The sequence below is a fragment of the Phaenicophaeus curvirostris genome, chromosome 9 (genome assembly GCF_032191515.1).
Source record: "Phaenicophaeus curvirostris isolate KB17595 chromosome 9, BPBGC_Pcur_1.0, whole genome shotgun sequence".
Taxonomy (NCBI): Eukaryota; Metazoa; Chordata; class Aves; order Cuculiformes; family Cuculidae; genus Phaenicophaeus; species Phaenicophaeus curvirostris.
Window position 1 is genome coordinate 13,319,875 of NC_091400.1, and position 20,730 is coordinate 13,340,604.

General features: G+C 60.0%; 3 protein-coding genes across 3 annotated transcripts; 1 reads left to right on the plus strand and 2 right to left on the minus strand.

Moving 5' to 3' along the window:
* Nucleotides 1–7,886: 7,886 nt before the first annotated feature.
* SLC25A28 (solute carrier family 25 member 28) lies at nucleotides 7,887–11,844 on the minus strand. Its single transcript, XM_069863810.1, has 4 exons — nucleotides 11,521–11,844; nucleotides 11,096–11,324; nucleotides 10,339–10,395; nucleotides 7,887–8,975 (listed from the first exon to the last, which is right to left on the minus strand). The coding sequence occupies exons 1-4, from the start codon at nucleotides 11,827–11,829 to the stop codon at nucleotides 8,458–8,460; spliced, it is 1,113 nt and encodes a 370-aa protein (XP_069719911.1). The 5' UTR covers nucleotides 11,830–11,844; the 3' UTR covers nucleotides 7,887–8,457.
* A 976-nt stretch (nucleotides 11,845–12,820) lies between these two features.
* ENTPD7 (ectonucleoside triphosphate diphosphohydrolase 7) lies at nucleotides 12,821–17,544 on the plus strand. Its single transcript, XM_069864023.1, has 12 exons — nucleotides 12,821–12,905; nucleotides 12,976–13,140; nucleotides 13,216–13,421; nucleotides 13,526–13,676; nucleotides 14,622–14,725; nucleotides 14,799–14,855; nucleotides 15,217–15,365; nucleotides 15,449–15,615; nucleotides 16,342–16,666; nucleotides 16,754–16,839; nucleotides 16,919–17,080; nucleotides 17,246–17,544. The coding sequence occupies exons 1-12, from the start codon at nucleotides 12,898–12,900 to the stop codon at nucleotides 17,463–17,465; spliced, it is 1,800 nt and encodes a 599-aa protein (XP_069720124.1). The 5' UTR covers nucleotides 12,821–12,897; the 3' UTR covers nucleotides 17,466–17,544.
* A 1,489-nt stretch (nucleotides 17,545–19,033) lies between these two features.
* Nucleotides 19,034–20,588, minus strand: ATP6V0E2 (ATPase H+ transporting V0 subunit e2). Its single transcript, XM_069864028.1, has 4 exons — nucleotides 20,426–20,588; nucleotides 20,287–20,334; nucleotides 20,081–20,210; nucleotides 19,034–19,859 (listed from the first exon to the last, which is right to left on the minus strand). The coding sequence occupies exons 1-3, from the start codon at nucleotides 20,527–20,529 to the stop codon at nucleotides 20,117–20,119; spliced, it is 246 nt and encodes an 81-aa protein (XP_069720129.1). The 5' UTR covers nucleotides 20,530–20,588; the 3' UTR covers nucleotides 19,034–19,859; nucleotides 20,081–20,116.
* Nucleotides 20,589–20,730: the final 142 nt, after the last annotated feature.

The window sequence follows — 20,730 nt, forward strand, 5'->3', positions numbered from 1 at the left end:
CGCCGTGCCCTCCCGTGCCGGTCCCTCCGCCGCGAGGGGGGCTTCGTAGGTGGCAGGAGCGGCAGGGAACGACCGTTAGTGCCACTAAGCCTTGTTTTTACACCGCGCATTCCCACCACGCCAGCCAAGCGCGTGCCCACAGAGTTGGCTTTGTGAAAGGAACCGGAGAATTTCTTTGGGCCGTGATGTCGTGGGAAGGGAGCGGGCAAGGGGCAAGGCGAGGGTCGCTGCCCTGGCTCGGCATAGCACCCACTGTCCCCCAGCCACCCCGAAGGCAGCAGGCTTTGCGAGCCCGGCGCTGGGAGAGGATGCGGCACGCCCAGGCGATTGTTTGCTGGGTGGCAGCAAGGTGTCACGGGAGAGGAAGCCCAGGCCCTGCTCTTGGCTTTCAGAGATGAGTGGTTAAGGCTCCATGGTCTCGTGGGTAGAAACAGGATAGCCAAGAACAAAGATAGGTAACGCTCTCTCTTCGCAGCGGCCGTCGGGCTGGGGAGATTTGTTTCTGCCATAGGAAGGAGTTGCGTTTTCCTCCATGTTCTGCCAGAGTGTTGTCTGCATAAACAGGGAACCTGTGTGAGTTCAAGCCTTGGTCAAGCCAGAGGAATCGTAACCACGACACAAGCTTCTCCGAAATTAGGGTGTGTGAGAGGACCTCCCATGTCCCCTCCAAGTACATGGCAGCTGGTTAGAAATCCACCGCTTCCCCTGCAGCACCCAGAGGCTCCGGGTGAGACCAGAGCCCTGGCCTGGAACATGTTGCTTGTGTCTGTAGCCATGGACTTGGGAGCATGGACAATTAAGTAAAACAAAGGGGCTCACGGGAATCCCACAGCTGCATTGCAAGAGGCACTGCTGGGCAGTGCCAGCATTATCCAGCGTCAACGGTACCCAGCGTTGCTGTAGGTGCGAGGTCAGTGCGCTCACCCCACTGGTGCCTGGTGACGTGTGTGTGTGTGCTCCCAGCCTCTCTCTCTGCACACAGAGCTGGAGCAGCACCCAGCCAGGGGACACCGAGAGGCTGGCCGCAGACTGATGTGGCACAGTGGTGGAAGTTTCTAGATGTCTACCGTAGCGAGCTCCATTCCTGGGACAGATCCCAGCTGTCTCATCAGCTTGGAATGGGGGGAGGGCAGGGGGTTAGTGGGAGGGACCCCTCTGCAAACTCTTGCCCGAAGTTCCTGAGCTGGTGGAGAGAACGGAGCAGCACAAAGAGCGGGCGATGCTGGAGGGCCCAGAGCAGGGCGGCGGAAGTGAAGCGCTCCAAAGAGGAGGAACAGCCAGTGGGGGCCAGTGGGAGGGAGATGGTGGGAGACTGCAGATTGGACGGGCTGCTCAGGGAGGGGAGACACAATGGAGGGAAGTCGCTGTGTGGCCGCACTGAAGGCAGCGCCGGCCTGTGACGTACCCCGTCTCCTGCACCCCAGGGTGAAGTGGGATGCTGCCAGTGGGGCGAGAGGTGGGAGGCACAAGACACTGAGAGAAATCCCTTTGGCACGGTCCCGCGGTGATGGTGGAATGGCTGGTGGGACATCAGGGAGGAAGGGATGGGGAGGACCATGGTCAAGGGGCAAAGGGCATATGTTGTTTCTTCCTGGTTGATCAGGGGATTTACTGCTGTTTAGGAGTCAAGGAGAGAAGGTGCTGATTGATTTCGGACAGGGATGGGTTTCTCTAAAACAACACGCTGACTTAAGGCAATGGAGGAACTGTTGGGACAGCCAGGATTTAACTACCAGGCCTCAGACCTGCCCTGTGCATGGGCTCCAGTTCTGTTTTTCCTTCAGGTTTCTGGGCCAAAGTGGAGCCCATGGGAAGAACTTTCCTCTGTCCAGTGGTTCCCAGGAAGGCTCTATCCAAACCCCAGTGCTAACTGGGTTTCCCTGGCCTCTTGATCATGCTCAGGATTATGTAGGAGCATCGCTGCTCCCTCTGAAGCACCGTAGATGTGCTCTGGTTTCCTCTCATTCCCAACATCTTTTCCTGTTTTTTCTCTCATGCTGCTGTGGTCATCCCTCCTCCTCACTCTCTTAATACTTTTCTCTTCACCACCCACTTGCTGCCATCAGCAAGGAGCTCGCCTGGGCACGGAGCGAGGCACCTGCTCCCAACAAGGCTGGCCAGGCTGCACATGGCCCTGGGCAAACCTCACTGAGTTCTGGTCACGTTTACTTCATCATGGACACAGCCACCTCCCACTGCCCTGGGGCCAGGAGTCCGGGGACGCAGCTCGCATGCTGGAGATGTGCCTGGCTCCTGCCCATCTGTGTTGGAGCCGAGCTGGAGCGGTAGCTCCTGCTTTGCAGCACTTCTCACTGTGCCAATAGCTGCTGAGGCTGCCTGCACACTGGGGCTCTGTGGAGCCACCTGTATTTGGTGGGCAGCTGGCATGAGAAATGCTAGAAGCTTCTCCTGGAGGTATCGATGCAGGGTTGTAGCACAAGCACTCTCCAGTGCCAAGGGAGCTGTGGCCAGCCATGGATCAGGTAAGTAAGTTAAAGTACTGGCTGTGAAGCCTCCATTGAGGGTTTCTCCCAGTACTCGTGTGTCAGCATGAGGTCCAGAAACTGGTTTCCCTTTCTTGGATGAGTCGCTGATGGCCACAGGCCCTCCCCAGTGCTCCAGCCTGTCCCGTGAATCACACGATGACTACACCTGACTAAGCGGGCTGGGGAGACTCACAGGGATTCAGGTGACCCCTCCAGAGAAGGGGACTGCATCTTTATCCCCTCCAGAGCCCTTCCCTCTGTGCCCTGCCTGGGCGATGAAACCCTGGGGACAGCCCAGGGGCTGCTGCAGGTGGGTGCTGCCTTGGAACCCCAGGTCCCTTGGGCCACCGGCTGGGACACCGCTGGGACCTGTCCCCAAGCGAGATACTGCACCGCCACCTATCGGCCAGCCCGCGGGGACAAGCAGCGACACGTGACCCCTCTGTCCCCACCGCCCCACACCGCAGGGGCTCCGCGGCTGGGGCTGGCTGGGGCTGGGGGGCTGGCAAGGCTTAGAATCACAGAATCACTAGGTTGGAAAGGACCCACTGGATCATGGAGTCCAACCATTCCCATCGGGGCTTGGAGGGCTGCGGAGGACGGGCTGCCTCCCCGCGTCGGCATCGTGTCCCCAACGCATGGTGACAGGGTGGGCTGCTCGTGCTGGCTCTGGGCAGGCTGGGGTCTCCCCACCTGCTGGCGCTGGGGTCTCCTGACACACACTTTGCTGTGCTGGGCAGCATCCATGCGGCTTTGCACACACAGCAGAAGGAAAGCACCTGCACATGCCCCCTCTGCGGTGGGAGAGCTGGGGACGGGGCCAGCGTCCCCTCCTGTCCCCAAACCACCAGGTGCTTTTTTAGTCAGCAAAGATTTACTGTCTGCGTTTCTTAACTGAGCACATGTATTTTTGTGAGCAACCCAGCAGGTTTTTAGCGCTAATTACCTTCTCCATCCCGAAGTGGTGCAAATCACCCAGTGCTGGGAGCCCAGTCCCCCATGCCCCTCCACCTCCTGCAAGCTCCTGACGCCCCCGCACTGCCCAGAACCTCCAACTACCACACTCAGCCCTGGCAAGTCCTTGCCAAAGGATATTTCTGATGGTTGTGGTGTCCAGTGCCCGGTGCCCATTACAGCTACATCCTCACCAGAGGGGGCTGTGTCCCTGCCGGAGGTGCAGCCCAATTTTGGCCCAGTTCCCTACTCAATTATAGCCCTTGGAAATGCCCTGGGTGACATGCTGCCCAGGTCTAATGGGCACCCAGAGGTGCCAGGAATAGAGGAGAAGGCTGCTTGGTTTGCATTTCTCGTGGCACCTACATTGTCTGTGCCCTGCCAAGAGACTCTTGTGTCAGCCCTCATGCAATAGATGTCCTGGGGGGATTGCAGGGTTTTTCCAGGATTTCTCTTGTAGGTGTGCTGGGCTGCAGAGATTCGGGCTGGAGACCACCCATCTCCTGGAACAGCTCTTGCTTCAGTTGCTTTCAAGACTGATCCCAGAACAGGCTTTATTGTCACAACACACTTGAGCTGTCCCTGTTGTCCTTACCTGTGTGCCCTAGGGACAGTTACCCCTGCTACCACCCCTCTGCCAGCTCCATCCATTACAGGAGTGTCTCTTCTCCCACCTCTGCCCCCTCGCCAATGTGACACGCCAGCTGCTCACACCTCAGCTCCAGCCAGGAAGCATCTTCCCAGGGCTGCTTTGTGATCCGTTGTAACAGAACTTTGACACATAACACTGCCCTAAGTACAGGTATTACCAATATCGCCCCATCAAACCAGCCCAGCCCTGGGAATTAGAGAATCACACCAAAGTGTGTCCTCATTTCTTGCAAAGAAGTTCGCATCAGATTCTGAGCTGATGATATTATCCAAATCATTCACAAAGCATTCTTAACAATCGTAGGGTTGACACTTCTGTTCTATAATTACTTCCTCTGGTGTCTATTTACAGCCAATGAAGAAGGTTTTCAGCTTCAGCTTTACCTTTCAGGCTACGTTTCACGATGCTCAACTGGAGCCAGGCAGGCTGGGACCAGCCCAGCCAGGAGTTGTCTCTCAGTAGTATAACCCAGGCAGCAACATGGGTCAGAAGAAGGTTTCCCGGGGCCCACCAGTGGCAATGTCTGCTCTGTGTCCAGGCAGCCCCAGCTCCTGTGTTTACCAGCACTGTCAGGCCGTAGGGTCATGAGAACTTGTACAACTTTATTGGGGTCTGACAGAGCCCTGAGGAATCCCAGAGCTGGAGTGGGTTAGGGCTGGAGGGAGGCCGGGAGCCCACCTCTGCGCTCCCTCTTGGCTCTGAACAATCTCCTCCCACCAAGCAGGGCTGTCTGGCACCCGCTGCAGAGGGGCTGCGTGGGGGCAGGCAAGCTTTGGGTAGCCCAGGGTGCTGGCAAGGATGTGGTTTGGCAGGACAATGCTCTCGCCCCACTGTCTCCCACGGAGCAGGGCTAGCAAAGGCCCCTGTAGGCTGGGACCCATTAATCTGTGTGGGGTCTCTGAGATAGGAGCTCAGGAGGACACCAGCCCCCAGCTGAAGGTACAGGGCAGACATGCTGGAGGGATCTCCTGCTCTTCCTCTGGGGGAGATGAACCCTCCTCAGCCCCCTCCAGCAGAAACAAGCAACTTGGCCCCAGACCTGCCCTTAACCCACAGGAGTGCAGGCATCTCCATTTACCCCAGGAGGGTGGCCAGAGGCTCCTGAGCTGTTCCTGGCATGCCCGAAATATCTTGGGCTTGTGCCATGGCAGAGGTGCGGCAGCCCTGGGTCGATCTCCTGGAGCAGCACAAGGCCAGCAGCACTGCCCAGCTCCTCCTGCTCGAGGGGCTGCAGGTCTCACCCCCACCTGGGACCCCCCAGCACCAGAGCACAGGGCTCGAGGGACAGCTGGACATGGGAAAGCAAGGCAGCAAATCCTTGTCCATGCTGGATGCGGCCAGGGATCCGTCGGGGAGGCGAAAGGAAAAGGGGTTGTCTCCAAAACTCTGCCAGGCTGAGCATAGCTTCCTTGTTTGAAAGACAAAAATAGTCTCTTTACTCTGAATAGGCTGTAGGAGGGATCTCACCCAAAGTGCAGCCAAATGCCTAGGAGGCCATAGGACGGACCCAGAGCAGTGTGGCTCCACCAAGGCGTTAGCAGACCTTGGAGAGGCAGCAGCTGTAGCTGCTGAACCGGCCAATAACTGCTACCTCTGGGCATCTCATCACACCAAAGGTGCCAGAGGAACTGGGCTGGCTGGTGAGGGGACAGTCACCCCAGCAGAGCTGGGGAGAAGCTGCATGCTGCCATGGTCAGTCTGTGGCAGAGGTTCAGCTCGGGGGATGGAGACTGCAGCAGGAGGGGATTTTTCCAGCTGCTCATGGCCTGGCCCATGGGATATCTGGAAACCTGGATGATGTTCTGCCATTCCTGCAGTCAGACCCCTCACAGAGCACCACCCTCTGCAGAGCTGCTGCTGCCAGCACCAGGCAACACGGCTGCTGCTGAGTTAGTTAACAAAGCACTGGGACAGCCAAATGGCTGTGTCCTTGCTGAGAGCCAATCGCCTGCAGGGCAGTAACTCTGTGCTGAAGTATCATCTCCCCACTCCCAAGGGTCTCATTCCCTCCCCCACCACTTCCGTGGGAGGTCATTCCTGGAAACATCCTGGAGTCATCTTCAATCATGCCTGCGCCCACTGACATTTATAGACCTTCTTCCAGCAGCTGATGGATTTAATAGTGTGAATCTACCCCAGAACCAGCCCGTGTTTATACCTTTCCCTCCACGGGGTCTCTCATTCCTTCAGCACATGGCAAAGCTGCAGCTCTGCCGCCAACTGCTTTCAGCTTCTGGGCAGGGACACCCGTCTTGGCAGAACCCAGTTGTACGTCTTCTGTCTAATGCCCTGCCCACCAAGCTAATCCTCCCTTGGTCTCTCCCAGCCATTTCTGCTTCTCGGATTTCTCTCTCTTGGGTGGAGGAGCCGCAGGGCTGCCAAATCTTGCAATACTCAGGCTATTTCTTAAAGCCCCAGCTCCTGAAATGGTGGGAAAACTGGAGGCTCCTACCTTCCTGTGGCTTTTGTTCCTTTAAGAATTTTCTCGTGCTCCTATTTGTGCATAAAAAGCAGGGACCAGGAGACTGCAGCCCATGCCAGGAGGTAGAGATGGGCACCTAACCCAGGTGACCCTAGCTGTAGAGCAGTGGCTGTGCCCACTCTGTCCCCAGGGACACCCAGCCCTGCCAGGCAGCCATCAAAAATCCCACTGGGGGTCTCTCGGTGTCTGTCACCCACACACAGGAAAGAGGGACAAGAAAGGTGCTAAAGGGAAAGGTGCAGTCAGAGCAGCAATGGGGCTTGGGCAGAGTATTCAGAGTCCCTGCCCTCTGGTGCTCCTGGCAGTGCTAGGGCCCGACGTCCCCAAGGGCTGTGCAGCCCCTCTGCTCATCCAGCAGCATTTCCAGCCGCAGGAAAGCCCCTCTTCCCCCTCACCAAGCCTTCTGTGCAGGCCAGGCCAGACTGGCAAAGTCTCTGGAGCCACCCCAAGCCGCCCCAGATGCTCACGGCAGCACATACCACGGCTGTGAATACACTTCCTCCAGGGAGTTATTTTGGGCATGGGACGGATGCCCCTCCTGCAAGCACCATGGGAGCATCCTGCAAGAGCCAAGAGTCACCCACGGGCACCCAGCTCGAGGGACCCAGAGCTCTGGGAAGGTCAGTTCAGCTACACCGTACTTGTGCCCAGCACGCAACCCATGGAGCCTGGCTCACAGGTTCAAAGCTAGGTGGGACCCTAAAAGAATTCAGTATTGAGACAGCTAATAAAACAGTAAAAAAATAACCTGTTCTATTAATTATCATTAGACAAAATATTAGCATTTTAAGCGAGTTGATAGAGATTGAAGGTGCCAAACAAGGCACAAACTAGTTTAATTACTCAAAATGAGGAGGCAAAAGCCCTGCTGAGCCCCAGATCTCTTACACGAGGTGCACAAACCCTTCCAGCCTCACCCAGTGCCACAATCCATGTCATCCCCGATACCCATGACCCAGTACCCTCACGCCATTGCCTCCATTGGGAGAGGTCTGGAAGCATCCTGAGGATCCTTGTTCAGCCCTGAGTGTGTGGGGCTGCCTGGTCAAAGAACATAAACTTCATCTTCTCCAGTGGGATCTCAGCTCGCAGCAGTGGTAGGCAATGGTCTGGGCCATGAGCCAAAGGGGACGGGGACCACACTCCCTGTACGCTGCCAGGGTGGTAGGGCGAGGTAGGCCCCCTCCTCCCACTGTCACCCCTAGACTGAATTTCCCTTCCCCCTCCAACATCCACCAAAATCTCAGCACCACGTGGACAGAAAGGCACAGAGCTGGGAGTTGGACCGTGCAGGAATAAGGGGGCATGAGGATCGAGCAGAACTGTTTTTATTGGAGGTGTCAAGAGCAGGAACAGTAACCAACCTACGGGCTCCCCTCCTCAAGTGCCATCCTCCCCCCTGCCCCAGCGGGGCAGCCAACATGACGTGTGCGTGCTATAAGACAACGGCAAGGCTTACACTTTGCTTCAGCCAAAAGCCAGACAAAGCCCCCAGCATCCCAGGCAGCACTGCCCCCCTCCTCAGTGACTGCAAGCTCAGCTTGGCCCTGCCAGGGGCAGGGCAACAACCACCTTCCCCTCCGAGTAGGGGCAAACTTGGCGTGAGAGGAGGTTTTGTTGAAAGGGCAGGAGCACAACTCCACTTAAGTGCCAGGGGCATGACCTGGGCTGCCGCTCCCAGCAAGACATCTTGGAGGATCCTGGGAGAGAACAAGCCATGCAGCCTGAGCAGAGCCGCAGCAACCAGGGGCAATGGCATCGCTAAGCCCCAAAGGGCTTTGCTGCCCTCTCTCTTCAACACAAACCAAACCGAAAGGCAGGGGGGTCAGAAGACAAACCAGGAGGGGAGATGAAGCAGGTCTGGAACGGCATTTGGCTCTGGCTCACTTCCCAGCTCGCCGTTCCTCCTGGCGCTTGGTGAGGATGTATTTGAAGAACTCGTACACTGACCAGGCAATCGCCGTTGAGGGCATCTGATAAATGACTCTCGCCTGGACCCCTCTGAAATAGGCGGTCACACCGCCCACTTGGTACACCGTCCTGAAGGCATTTGCCATGCCTGTGATGTGTCCGCTGATGTTGGAGCTCAAGGCCAGGGACTCCTGGGTGTTGAGCAGCGTTTTGCAAACGTCCAAAGGTGTAGTGGCAGCAGCAGCGACAGCCCCCGCGCAGGCTCCGGAGACCACGTGGGAGCCTGGGTTGTACTGTCTGTGGGGGTTGAGCTGCTCTTGCAAGAACTCATAAGTCATGAAGTGAATGGCTTGGAAGGGGATGTTCATGGTGAGCTGGGTGGTGTAGCTGCGGTAGAAAGCTCCGGCCCCTTCGTTGCGCCACACAGCTCTAACACAGTCCGTCACGCGCTGGTAAGGCGAGTTGTACATCTGCATCCTCTGTTTGACCACTTGGGACAGATGGCAGCAGCAGCAGCACCCAGGACCCAGACATGGAGGGGAGAAAAAAAAAGGGTAAGCACGAGGTCAGCCTTCCTACAGCCCGGAGCCCAGAGCTTGGTAACGTTGGCTTAAGAGCTAATGATGGTCAACTCGGACCAGCAGCACCCTGGTGTGCCCAGGCAGAATTGCAACCATTTAGTTCTGCTGAGGCATCCCCGTCAGACATCACTGTCTGCAAATCCCACAGCTGCTGCAGCCCCAGGAAAAATCGCAATACCCAGGTGCTTACAGTCCAGATCCAACCTTGCTCCCAAGTGACTGACAACTCCCCACCTTCCACTGCAGAGCTGCTGCACAGTCATGAAAAGCCCCTCTGCTTCTATTCTCTCAGTTCCCAGACAGCTCTCGATCTGGATGAGCCTGCACCTCCCCAGCCACCCCCACTGCAGCCCAGAATAACCACAGCACAGAGCAGAGCCTACCAGCCAGGAGCTGTTAGCAGCCACTGCTGGAATGCAGATGCTCCAGGGCAAGAACCAAGTGCCAGCCTCCCATTCCAACGTGCCCTGGAGAGGGGTAGGGGAACCCGGAGCGCAGCTAGCCCCTGTTCTGCCTCCCACTATCTCAACATGACCACAAGGAGGTAAAAATGATGTGGCTCCAGAATACTACAGCCGTGGTAAGAAGATGAGCTCCAGGGAAGGAATGACTGTGCTCCAGCCAGGCAGCTGCCTGCTCCTCAGAGTCCCAGCCTGGCAGCAGGCAACAGGAGCCACACTGGGCATGGATCAGCTGGGGCCTGCACCGACATGGGCCCCCCAGTTGTAAGAGGGAAAAACACATTCACGACTGCTCTTTCCTCATTATCCTTCCTACTCTCACCAAGTTTACAGACTTTAATTATAAACTCCGTCTGCCCATCAGGCCCAACAAAATCACTCTTCCAGACATTCCACAACACAAGATCTCCTTTCTCCCACATGCCTTTCATATCTCATTCTTTTCATTTTCTTCATGAACACAGACCCAGAATCGCACATCCTCCTGAGTTCTCACCACAGCAATGCCCAACTTCAACACACTCAGAATGACTTCAGCAAATCACACCTCTCCTGCTTTCTTCTCCTGCTCCAGGGAACTGTCCCCAGCCGGCTCCTTCTGTACTGGGATTTGCTACTCTCCACGGAATTAATACCTTCTACCTACCCCTCCGTAGTAGGCTCCCTAACTGGAGCTGCAGCTCCTGGCTCCCAAAGGATCCTTGTGGTCGGGGGAGCAATGAGGACAGCACTCTCTGTGCTGCGGAGGGGACCTGACTGGCCCGGGCAGCCCCCGATCCTCCCCTCCCCAGCAGGCCAGGACCATCGTTACCTTCGGCAGGGTTCATGGCTGCATCATGGAGCAACGTTGCTACACACCCGGCTGCACCTGCAAAACAAGAACTGCCACACGTGAGGGGGGAGGCAAGGGACCCCGGGGCTCCGCTGCAGCCCCAAGTCCCCACCAAGGCACAGGAGAAGGCCCCTGGAAGAGGGTGAGATCCAAAGGCGGCCTCTATCTCCCAAGAAGCAGGCTGGTCCTCAGCAGTTCCCACCCGGAAGGAGTGTAAGAAATAGGGAGAAGATTGTGACAGGCTGTCAAGTCCCATGGGCCGACCAGGGGGGACTTGCACGTGGACAGGCTGATGGCACTGCGCGACAGAGGTCAGCGAGCATCCCCACATCCTATGAAGAAGGAGAAACCCGGTGGCACTCTGCCCTGCGTGGGATGTGCCCTGCTCTCCCCTCAGCCCCACACCTGCCCCACCGCAGCGGCTCCTCGAGTCGAGTGACAGGCACCGTGACCGACGGGGCTCCGAAACCACGCGAGTTCCGTCACCGACCCGTGGGGCTGCAGCCGCTCCCGTCCACCGGCATCTTCCCGAGCTGGGGCCACCGCCAGCCACTAACCTGCTTCCGACCGGAACCCAGCAGCGTCCCTCCACCCAGCACCTCGCAGCGGGAGAGAGCACAGGGGCTTTAGGGCCCCCCTGCCCCCCGACCCGCCTGGCCAGGCCTCCCTACCGCCGTGCTCGCCTCTCCCGTCCCGCTCCCCAGCACCCCGCGGCCCCGGGGGGGGACACCAGTACCGTTGGCCACATGGCTATTGCCCCCCGCGTGGATGACGTCGCTCAGCGTCTTTTTTAACTTTTCGTAGCAAGCGAAGTAGAGGGCGTGGGCGGGCCCGGCGCCGGTGGCCGTGATGTTCATGCCCCGCATGGGCCGCCAGACGCCCTCGGTGCGGGCGATGCGCCACAGCGCCTCCAGCACGTTCCGGTACCGGGCAGCGGGCTCCGGTCGCAGGCTCTGCATCCGCGTCTGCAACACGAGGACCCGGCGGGAAGGCCGGTCAACCCCTCCCTCTGTCGCCGGTTCCCCGCCCCCAGACCCGGTTCTCCCCCCGGCCCCGGTTCTAACCTCTGACCCCGGTTCCCCGCCCCCTTGGCCCGGTTCCCCGCCCCCTCGGCCCCGGTTCGCCCCTCCTCAGCCCCGGTTCCCTGCCCGGCGCCGGCACCTTGACGCAGTCGACGGGGTACATCACGCAGTGCTCCATGACGCCCGCCACGGCGCCCGCCAGCATGTGCGTGGAGACGGCGGCGCCCTGCGGCAGCGCCTCGTAGTCCGGGGCGGGCTGGGAGCGCGGCTCGGGCCCCCCCGGGCCGGCCCCGGCCCCGGGCCCCGGCCCCGCCTCCGCCTCCGCACCGCCCCGCCGCGCGCGGCCCGCGCCGCCGCCGCCCATCAGCAGCAGCAGGACGCGGCCCGACTCCGCGCCGCCCCGCGCGCCGGGGCCCGCGCCCGCCCCCGCGCCCGCCCCCAGCTCCATGGCGCCGCCGCCGCCGCCGCCGCCACCGCCCCGGCCCCGCGCCGCGCCGAGGCCCCGCCCCGCCGATTGGACACCGCCACCCGAGGCCCGCCCTCACAGCGCTCCTATTGGTCGATGCTGCATGAGACCCCCCCCTCCCGCCGTGCTTCCATTGGTCAATGCCACCAGAGACCCGCCCTTGACGCGCTTCCATTGGTTACCGCTACCCGAGGCCCGCCTTCTCCGCGCTCCCATTGGCTCAGCCCGCCTCCGCCGGGCTCCTATTGCCTCAGGACTCAACCTGAGGCTCGCCCTCTCCGCGCTCCCATTGGTTTAGCCCGCAGACAAGGCCCGCCCACACCGCCCTCCCATTGGCTCATCCCGTCCCGCCGCCCTCCCATTGGCTCATCCCGCCCCGCCGCTCTCCCTCTAGCTTGTCCCGCCCTCGCCGCGCTCTCATTGGCTCATCCCACTGCCCGAGGCTCGCCCTCGCCGCGTTCCCATTGGCTTGGCGCACCGCCCTCCGTCCCCGCGCGCCGCGCTCATTGGCCGCCGACCCCGCGGCTGGGGCGCCGCCACTGGCCGGCCGCTCCCTCCGGCGCGCTGCCCATTGGCCGGTGAGCCCGCGACCTCTGGCCCGCTCGCTGCGCCTTGCCGCGGGGCCAGAGAGCCGCCACCGGGGGCCTCGCCCGCCGCTCCGCCGCGGGTTGGCCGGGCGGGCCCCGCATTGGCCAGGCGGGAGCCCGAGGTCGGACGAGGCTCCTCGGCCGCCTAGGGGCGCCGCCCCGTCCCGCTCCGTGGGCGGCGGCGCTGATTGGTCGCCGGGGAGTGTGGGCGTGGCTTAGGGGCGGGGAAACGGCGCTGATTGGTCGCTGAAATGTGTGGGCGGAGTTCCGCGGCGGAATCGGCGGCGCAGATCGGTCGCGGGGCCTCATGGGCGGGGCTTATCGTCCGGGAGACGGCGCTGATTGGTCGTCGCGGTCGCGGGGCTTGTCGGGGGGCGCCTATTGGCCGCGGCGGGGGCGGGCGGTGACGTGGCCGCCGGTGCCGGTGCCGGTGCCGGTGAGATGCGCGGGCGGGTGGGCGCACATGGCCAGGTGAGCGGAGTTGGGGCCGGGGGCTGGGACCGAGTTGCCCTCGGCGCTGAGCCGTGCCTTCCGTCCGCAGGATCGGCGTTCCGTGCCCATCGTGGCGCTCGGCGGGGCCGTGCCCGGGGCCGCGGCATCGCCCGGCGGCGCTGGCGCTCGCTCTCGCCGCGGGGCTGCTACTGCTGCTGCTGGCGGCCGCCGCCCCCTGGGCCGAGCCGCCCCGCGCCGCCCGGCGCGACGAGAGGTGAGCGGGGCCGGGGCCGGGGCCGGGGGCCGCGGGGCTCGGCGGCGCCGCCGGTGCTGAGAGGCCCGTCCCCAGGTACCTGGCGCGGGCGGAGGAGCTGGCGGCCACCGACACCGAGGACGTGACCCTCAACTACGGGGTGGTGGTGGACTGCGGGAGCAGCGGGTCCCGGGTCTTCGTCTATTTCTGGCCCCCGCACAACGGGAACCCCCATGACCTGCTGGACATCAAGCAAATGCGGGACCGAAGCAGCCGCCCCGTCGTCAAGAAAATTAAACCAGGTCGGTGCCATCCCTCTCCGCTCGTGGCCTCGAGGCCTCGCTACACGGGCCAGGTCCACCCGGAGCCCACGGCTGGGCTGGGTCACAGCCCCCTTTCCCAGCAGGTATCTCCGTAGCAGCAGCAGCCCCCGAGCAAGCTACCCCCTACCTGCGCCCGCTGCTTCGCTTCGCGGCAGCCCACATCCCGGCTGCGAAGCACAAAGAGACTCCGCTGTACATCCTGTGCACGGCAGGCATGCGGCTGCTGCCCGAGCGGTGAGTTCGTCAGCCCTGGCTGCAGGGAGCCAGGGACCTGCTGGAATCCCTCAGCTGTGAGAAAGGGGAAGAGAACTGCCTTCTTTTGAGACTCTTGGGAGAACGGGGAGTCCTGGGAGAGAATTGGAGAAAGGAGCAAGCAGCAAGGGGTGGAAAAGAAAAGTCTGAGCACGCTGGGAGAGAGCTAAGAGCAGACACGTGGAACTGAAATCTCAAACAAACAGATCTAGTTTCTCATCTCCGAAGCGTGCACCAGAAACTGCATGGCCAGCAGGTCCAGGGAGGTTATTCTCCCTCTGTTCTCGGCACTGGTGAGACCGCTACTCGAATCCTGTGTTCAGTTCTGGGCCCCTCACCACCAGAAGGATGTTGAGGCTCTGGAGTGAGTCCAGAGAAGAGCAACGAAGCTGGTGAAGGGGCTGGAGAACAGGCCTTATGAGAGAGCTGAGAGAGCTGGGGGTGTTTAGCCTGGAGAAGAGGAGGCTGAGGGCAGGCCTCATTGCTTTCTATAACTACCTGAAAGGAGGTTGTGGAGAGAAGGGACCTGGCCTCTTCTCCCAAGTGACAGGGGACAGGACGAGAGGGAATGGCCTCAAGCTCCACCAGGGGAGGTTCAGGCTGAACATCAGGAAAAAAATTTTCACAGAAAGGGTCATTGGGCACTGGCAGAGGCTGCCCAGGGAGGTGGTTGAGTCACCTTCCCTGGAGGTGTTTAAGGGATGTGTGGATGAGGCGCTGAGGGGCATGGTTTAGTGATTGATAGGAATGGTTGGACTCAATCATCCGGTGGGTCTTTTCCAACCTCGTGATTCTATGATTCTATGGCTGGTTGGGTTGAATATGGGCTGTATTGCAGTGGGGTTGCTGCTGTCTTTTGTGCTCCCACAAAGAAGCATTGCTGGTAGAGGTCTCTTAGCATCTGTCCCTCTTCTGTTCCCTTTGCAGGCAACAAGCTGCAATCCTGGAGGACTTAGTGAGAAATGTGCCCCTGGAGTTTGATTTCCTTTTCTCCAAATCACATGCAGAAGTGATCTCAGGGAAACAGGAAGGTAGGAGCTGCTGCGGAATATTGCTTGGTTCCCTTTAGCGTGTTGCTCTAATGATCCTTTCTGTCTTGTACAGGTGTCTACTCTTGGATGGGCATCAACTTTGTCCTGGGACGATTTGATCATGAGGATGGTGAGTGTGACTGCAATGCCTGACCCCAGTCGTGTGTGTGAAACTCCTGGACCTGGAGGGGCACTTGCCCCAGTTGCAGGAATGAGTGTCTGCATGCAGGAGGGGTACGCATGCGGCATTTTGGGAGAACCAGGGAGAGAGGCTTGGTAGTAGTTCCTGTAGTGGTTTCCTACAGTGATGTTTTGTGGGAGCTGGGAAGTGGCCAGCCCTAAATGCCAGGAACCACCACCTCCCAGGTGATCCCCTAGGGCTGCTTGCAGGGGTGGAGGAGCCCCATGGACCTGCTTTGGGGAGTAACAGTGGAAGGTCGGAAATGCCCCTCAAGGCCGGCCCCTTGCTGACACGATGCTTTAAGTTCCAGAGGAGGATGCAGTGGTCACTGTAGCCCTGGGGAAGCAGGGAAAGCCCCTGGTTCGGAAACGAACAGTTGGGATCCTAGACATGGGTGGAGCCTCCCTGCAGATCGCCTACGAGGTGCCCGACTCTGGAGTTTTCTCCTCCCCGCAGCAGGTGCGTATCTGGCTGGCTGTTCCCAAGAGCAGTCCTTGCCTTCTCTCGCTTTCTGGTAATCATGGACCTTCTTATGTCCCCAGGAGGAGGCTGCCAAGAGCCTGCTGGCAGAATTCAACCTGGGCTGTGATGTGCAGCACACCGGCCACGTGTACCGTGTCTACGTCAACACCTTCCTGGGCTTTGGGGGCAATTTTGCCCGGCAGCGCTACGAGGAGCTTGTGCTGAATCAGACCTATGCGCAGAACCGGTATTGCTGCCTTACCCTAGCAGTGCCACTCCTGGGGCATTGTGAAATGGGGCGCCGATTCCTTCATGCCACCCTCTCTCCCTGTTGGATCTGCCCCAAGAACCGCCCGTGGCGATAACAGTTCCTGCAGCCACGCTGGCAGCGATAACCTGGCTGGCACAGGGTGCAGGGGCACTGCCTTTCTCTGAGCCCGGCAGGTGTTATCAGTGCTAAAGGTCCCTTGCCTTCCTTCTCCTCCCCTTGTGGCAGCCTGCAGGGAGGCTTTTGGCTTTTCTTGCTCCGACTTTCCCTCCTCCTCCAGCACTGATTCACTCAGCACAGCTTTCCATCACATCCCCCACCTTGAGCTCTGCCTCCTGTCGCTCCTTCCCTCCCCAGAATGCTACACGAAGCTGTCATGAAAGGCGGAGAGGCTCCTGTGCCAGGAGCAAACCCTGCCTCCAGGTCCTGAGAGGCTGTGCAGGGCTGTGGATCCCTGTGAGCAGGATGGGGTGGGGAGGGACACATCTCGTTGCACCCCATGGGTGCTCAGGGCACGTGGCTGTAGGCCAGCGTGACAGATCCAGCACGTTCAGGAGGTGGCAGGGCCGGCAGCAGCACTGCAGGGTACAAAGCCTGGTGTGATGTGGAGGGTGTCTGAATGCAGAGCAGTGCTAGACTAGGCTTTTAGGAGGTGGTACAGGACCCTGTTGTGCATTTACCTTTCCTTCCTGGCCTGTTTTCCAGCCTGCACGACCAGCAGACAGGGCTGAGCCCCAAGACGCCCTTCCTGGACCCCTGTCTGCCTGTAGGGCTGGAGGACACGGTGGCCAGGGGTGGCCAGACCCTGTATGTGCGGGGGCAAGGGGACTGGCTGGCCTGTACCAAGCTGCTGCAGCCCCTCCTGTCTGAGCCCAACAGCAGCCAGGTCTCCCTTGTGGGGGCCTACAAAGCACCCATTGACTTTGGCAACAGTGAGTTTTATGGTTTCTCTGAATTCTTCTACTGCACTGAGGATGTGTTGCGCCTGGGGGGGCAGTACAATGCCCTCACCTTCACCTCTGCTGCCCAGGTGAGTGCTGCCCCAGCCCAGGGGCCAGGGAGGGAGCAGGGGCAGGTTGTTTTTTCTGCTCGGAGCCCCAAAGTCTCCCTTCCTCAGGAGTACTGCAGCCAGCGATGGGAGGTGCTGACCCAACGCTTCCGTGGTGGCCTCTACTCAGCGCATGCTGATGAGCACCGGCTGAAGTAAGCGGCTTTGTCTGGGCGGGGGACTGTGGTGCAGGGGACAGTGCCAGCATGATGTTCCCTTGTGCTGTGCCTGCAGGTATCAGTGCTTCAAATCAGCCTGGATGTACCAAGTCCTTCACCAGGGCTTCCGCTTCCCCCTGGAATACCCCAGCCTGCGCACGGCCCAGCTGGTGTATGACCGTGAGGTGCAGTGGACGCTGGGGGCCATCCTCTACAAGACGCGGTTTCTCCCACTCAGGTACCATTGGCTCATTGATGGGATCACTGGGGGAAGGGTGGCTGGGAGGGAGGAGGAGTTGCAGCACTGGGCCAGGGCTCTTCTGCCTCAGCAAGGGGAGCAGCAGTACAGGACCCTGGTAATATCCCACAGCATCTCACAGCCAGTACCAACTCCTCCCTGCAGGGATCTCCGGCAGGAGAGCATCCGGCAAGCACACATCTCCTGGCTGCGCCTCTCTTTTGTCTACAACCACTATCTCTTCTTTGCCTGCATCCTCGTCGTAGTGCTGGCCATAGTCCTCTACCTCCTGCGGCTGCGCCGCATCCACCGCCGGCAGCTGCGCTTGGCCCAGCTCTGGCTGGACAAGGTGGTGGTGCCACCAGCCCAGGGAATGGGGCCATGACATGGTGGCATCTGCTATCCAACTGCACCAGCAGAACCAGGACTGGCTGACAGCCTGGGCTCCAAGGGCTTGGACTCTTTCTGAAAGACCATCTCAACTCTCCACTGTCAGCTTCACATCAGGACCAGTCTGTGGGCCAAGGCACCTACGGACACCAGAACGTTCCTCTCTGCCTTGCCTCAGTTCTAATCTTTGCGTTCCTTGGCCTCCAGCCTTTGCCTTTGCCTTGCTACACCGAGCAAAGTCCTCTTCTGCCAGCAGGCTGAAGGCTGTATCCCTGGTAGGTCCCTTAGATTAGCAGGACCCTACCACCATGGTGGTCGACTCACGGCTGTGGCCTGAAGAGCTGGGATACCCCATAACTCAGCCACCAGATTGCAGAGCAAACTGGTGAGGTGCTGCAGCTCATCAGCAGGGGTGGCCTGTAGGCCCTTACAAGTTCACAGGCTGGAGAACAGTGATCACCAGCAGTTACTGCAGGAACCAGGTGAGCCTGGAGCTCTACCATGCTGCTCTTCCCAACCCTGCCCCTCTCAAAGCATTCCTTTGCTATGTTTTCTCTCCTAGGACAGTTCTCCCACAGTCCTAGCCAATGGCAGAGGCTCAGCACCAAGGGCTCAGGGATTGTTTCCTAAGGGGCCACCAACATGGGCTGTGTTTCCTTTCATACGTTCCCTCCTAGGCATGTCTGCCCCGTGGAGTTCCACGCGTTAATCAGGCACTAGAGCCAGGATGTGTGGTTCTTTTCCCCATGAGCGCAGGCTGGGCCTGCCCAGGGGACAACCACCTCCCTCCATCCCAGCTCACTGCTCTGGGCAGGTCTGCGGCTGCGCCCACAGGCACAAGCCTTCCTTCCCTGGGGCTGGAGCCCCTGATCCAATGAAGTTCATCACTTTTTACTTGAACTCATCCGTTCCTATTCTCATAACAATAAACAACCCTCTTTGAGCCATCCAGCACTTGTCTTGTTCTAGTGAGCACCTCCCCATCAGCGATGACTAGGGGCTGGTGCACATCTGCACAGCAGTGCTTCATGCAGCTGCAGTGGGACAATGAAGCTGCATCCTTGCCAGGAGAAGGACATATGCTCTCAACCCCATAGCTGGTAGTCACAAGAGAGGCTCTGATCCAACCTGAACTGTTGTGATCCTTGGAGACAGAATTCTTTGCTGCCTCACTCCTCAGAGCCCCAGGAAAATGTTGCGCCCTGCTTTTTACCTTATTCCCCACTTCAGATTTGTAGAGCTGCCCTGGAAAGAGGCCATGAAGCTTCTGCAGCTGCTGCACAGCTATGGCCCAGCACATGTGTACCACAGGAGAGGCTGGACAGGTACCCAGTTCTCTCTCTAGCATATGCTGTTGCCTACCTGTGACCTTGGGTCACACAGGATGTGTGCACAGGTGGCAGCAAGGACACAGCTTCCCATGCATGGAAAGTGCTGCCAGCCATAACAGCTGGGATCCCAGACTTGTTCTCATGGTGTAAAAGCAGGGTTATGGGGAAGGGAAGAAGCCTGGATCAAGCCAAGCCTGTTCCTCAGCCTCAAAGCAGCAACTCTGCCTCCAGCATCACTTACTAGAAAAAGGATTTATTTCCACAACACCAATTTAATACACAGACAAATAAATAAATACAGATAAATTATCTGATAAATAAGGGGAAACCTACACTGCAACATCCTACTTGGCTTTTCTCAGAACTTGGACAGAGGTTGGGAGGGGTGGTGCCAGGACATGACTGCAGCACCCTCATTGCTGAGAGGGGAGAAGATGCAGCACCCTCCATCAGGCAGCTGAGCAACAGAACCTGCCCTGCATGCCAGCACCTCCCTCATCACACCCACAAGGGGGTCTGCATGCTCCTCCAGGGTCAGCCCTCTCTTCTCACCCTCACAGCCGGAATCTGTCTGAGCAACTGCAGGGAACCGACCACACAGCAGAGGATGCTGCACGCTCCTGACTTCTCAGGCAGGGGGGCAGATGGTGCCTGAAATGACCAGGTACATGGCAAGTAGCTGGGCAGCTAGGGCTACAAGCAGGGGTTTCACCTGGGGGGCAAGGGCTGAGGGCACTGAAGGGAGCAGGCCAAGTGCTGCAGGGACAGAACCTGCTGGCATCACACACAGATCTCTCTGAGGATGGTGCTAGGTGTCAGTGACTGCAGCACAGGGCCAGCTGAGGGGATTCTCTCCCTAGCAGCACAGCTGCTCCTAGGGCCAGGATTACCAGGCCCTCATCCCAGGCAGGGGTGTTGCCTGTCATCTTCAGGGGCCCAGCCATCAGTGGTCCAGGTTGCAGTGTGGAGGGTGCGCTGGGGCAGCAGGTCCAGCCTCTGTCCCAGCAACTCTAGGGCTGCCTGGTATAGGAGGGCAGAGGCTGGAACAGCAGCAAGAACTGGGGAAGGGACAAAGGAGGAGAAGTTAGCACAAAACCGCACCCACGAGGGAGTCCCCACAAACCTAGAGAACCACAGGCTTGGTGGGGAGCGCTCAGCTTGTTCAATCCCAGTGCAAAGCCAGGAGGTTTGCAGCTCACAGCCACAGGAGCCAAAGCCTCTCCAGCACAGCAAAGGAGGCCCGGGCTGCAGCTCCCTCCCCAGCCTCTGCCCCACTCACGGGGATGATGCCGGGGGTTCTCTGTGCAGGCGCCGCTCATTCCCAGAGGAACCGCACGTACCAGATGGTCTCGTTCTTCAGCTGCGGCCCGAACAGGGGGTTGGCCTGGGCCAGGATGGCGATGAGCCAGCTGCAAAGGGACCCGACCCGCCGTCAGCCGCGGGGGCCGGCGGAGGGGCAGCCCCGGGGGGGTTCGCGGTACTCACAAGAGGTAGCAGCACACGGCGGCGGTGATCAGCATCGTGATGATCACCCTGCAGGGAGGACACCGGCGTCAGCGCGGCCCGAGGCCCTACCGCGCCCCGCCTCCCCCCCCCCCCAACCCTTCCCGAGGTCCCCACTCACCCGCGGTTCGGTCCCTTGGGCACGAACCAGGGGGCGGCGATGCCCACGAGGCCCCAGAAGGCGGAGAAGAGGACGAGCGGCAGCGCGAAACTGTGTGCCGTCATGGCTGCTGCAGCCTGCACCGCCCCCCGTGGGCGGGGACACCGGGGCAGCGCCGCTCCCCGCCCCTCCCCGCCCCGATGGGGCGGCCCCCGCCGCCCTGTCCGCTGCCCACCCTCTTCCCTGCCTCATCCCCTCGCTCGGTGCCACTGGTGCTCCCCGCCGCCCCTCCCGGCCCGGTGCCACCTGGGCTCCCCTACTCCACC

What these genes read in the sequence shown, in the direction of transcription:
- ATP6V0E2 (XM_069864028.1), bottom strand. Translation starts at nt 20,529, where the DNA reads ATGACGGCACACAGTTTCGCGCTGCCGCTCGTCCTCTTCTCCGCCTTC. An exon ending in CCCAAGGGACCGAACCGCGG is followed by an intron (nt 20,335 to 20,425) that starts GTGAGTGGGGAC and finishes TCCTCCCTGCAG; the next exon opens with GGTGATCATCACGATGCTGA. An exon ending in GCCGTGTGCTGCTACCTCTT is followed by an intron (nt 20,211 to 20,286) that starts GTGAGTACCGCG and finishes GTCCCTTTGCAG; the next exon opens with CTGGCTCATCGCCATCCTGG.
- ENTPD7 (XM_069864023.1), top strand. An exon ending in ACGATTTGATCATGAGGATG is followed by an intron (nt 14,856 to 15,216) that starts GTGAGTGTGACT and finishes TTTAAGTTCCAG; the next exon opens with AGGAGGATGCAGTGGTCACT. An exon ending in GCTGATGAGCACCGGCTGAA is followed by an intron (nt 16,840 to 16,918) that starts GTAAGCGGCTTT and finishes CTGTGCCTGCAG; the next exon opens with GTATCAGTGCTTCAAATCAG.
- SLC25A28 (XM_069863810.1), bottom strand. Translation starts at nt 11,829, where the DNA reads ATGGAGCTGGGGGCGGGCGCGGGGGCGGGCGCGGGCCCCGGCGCGCGG. An exon ending in CAATAGCCATGTGGCCAACG is followed by an intron (nt 10,396 to 11,095) that starts GTACTGGTGTCC and finishes CTTGTTTTGCAG; the next exon opens with GTGCAGCCGGGTGTGTAGCA. An exon ending in AGCCATGAACCCTGCCGAAG is followed by an intron (nt 8,976 to 10,338) that starts GTAACGATGGTC and finishes ATCTGTCCCAAG; the next exon opens with TGGTCAAACAGAGGATGCAG.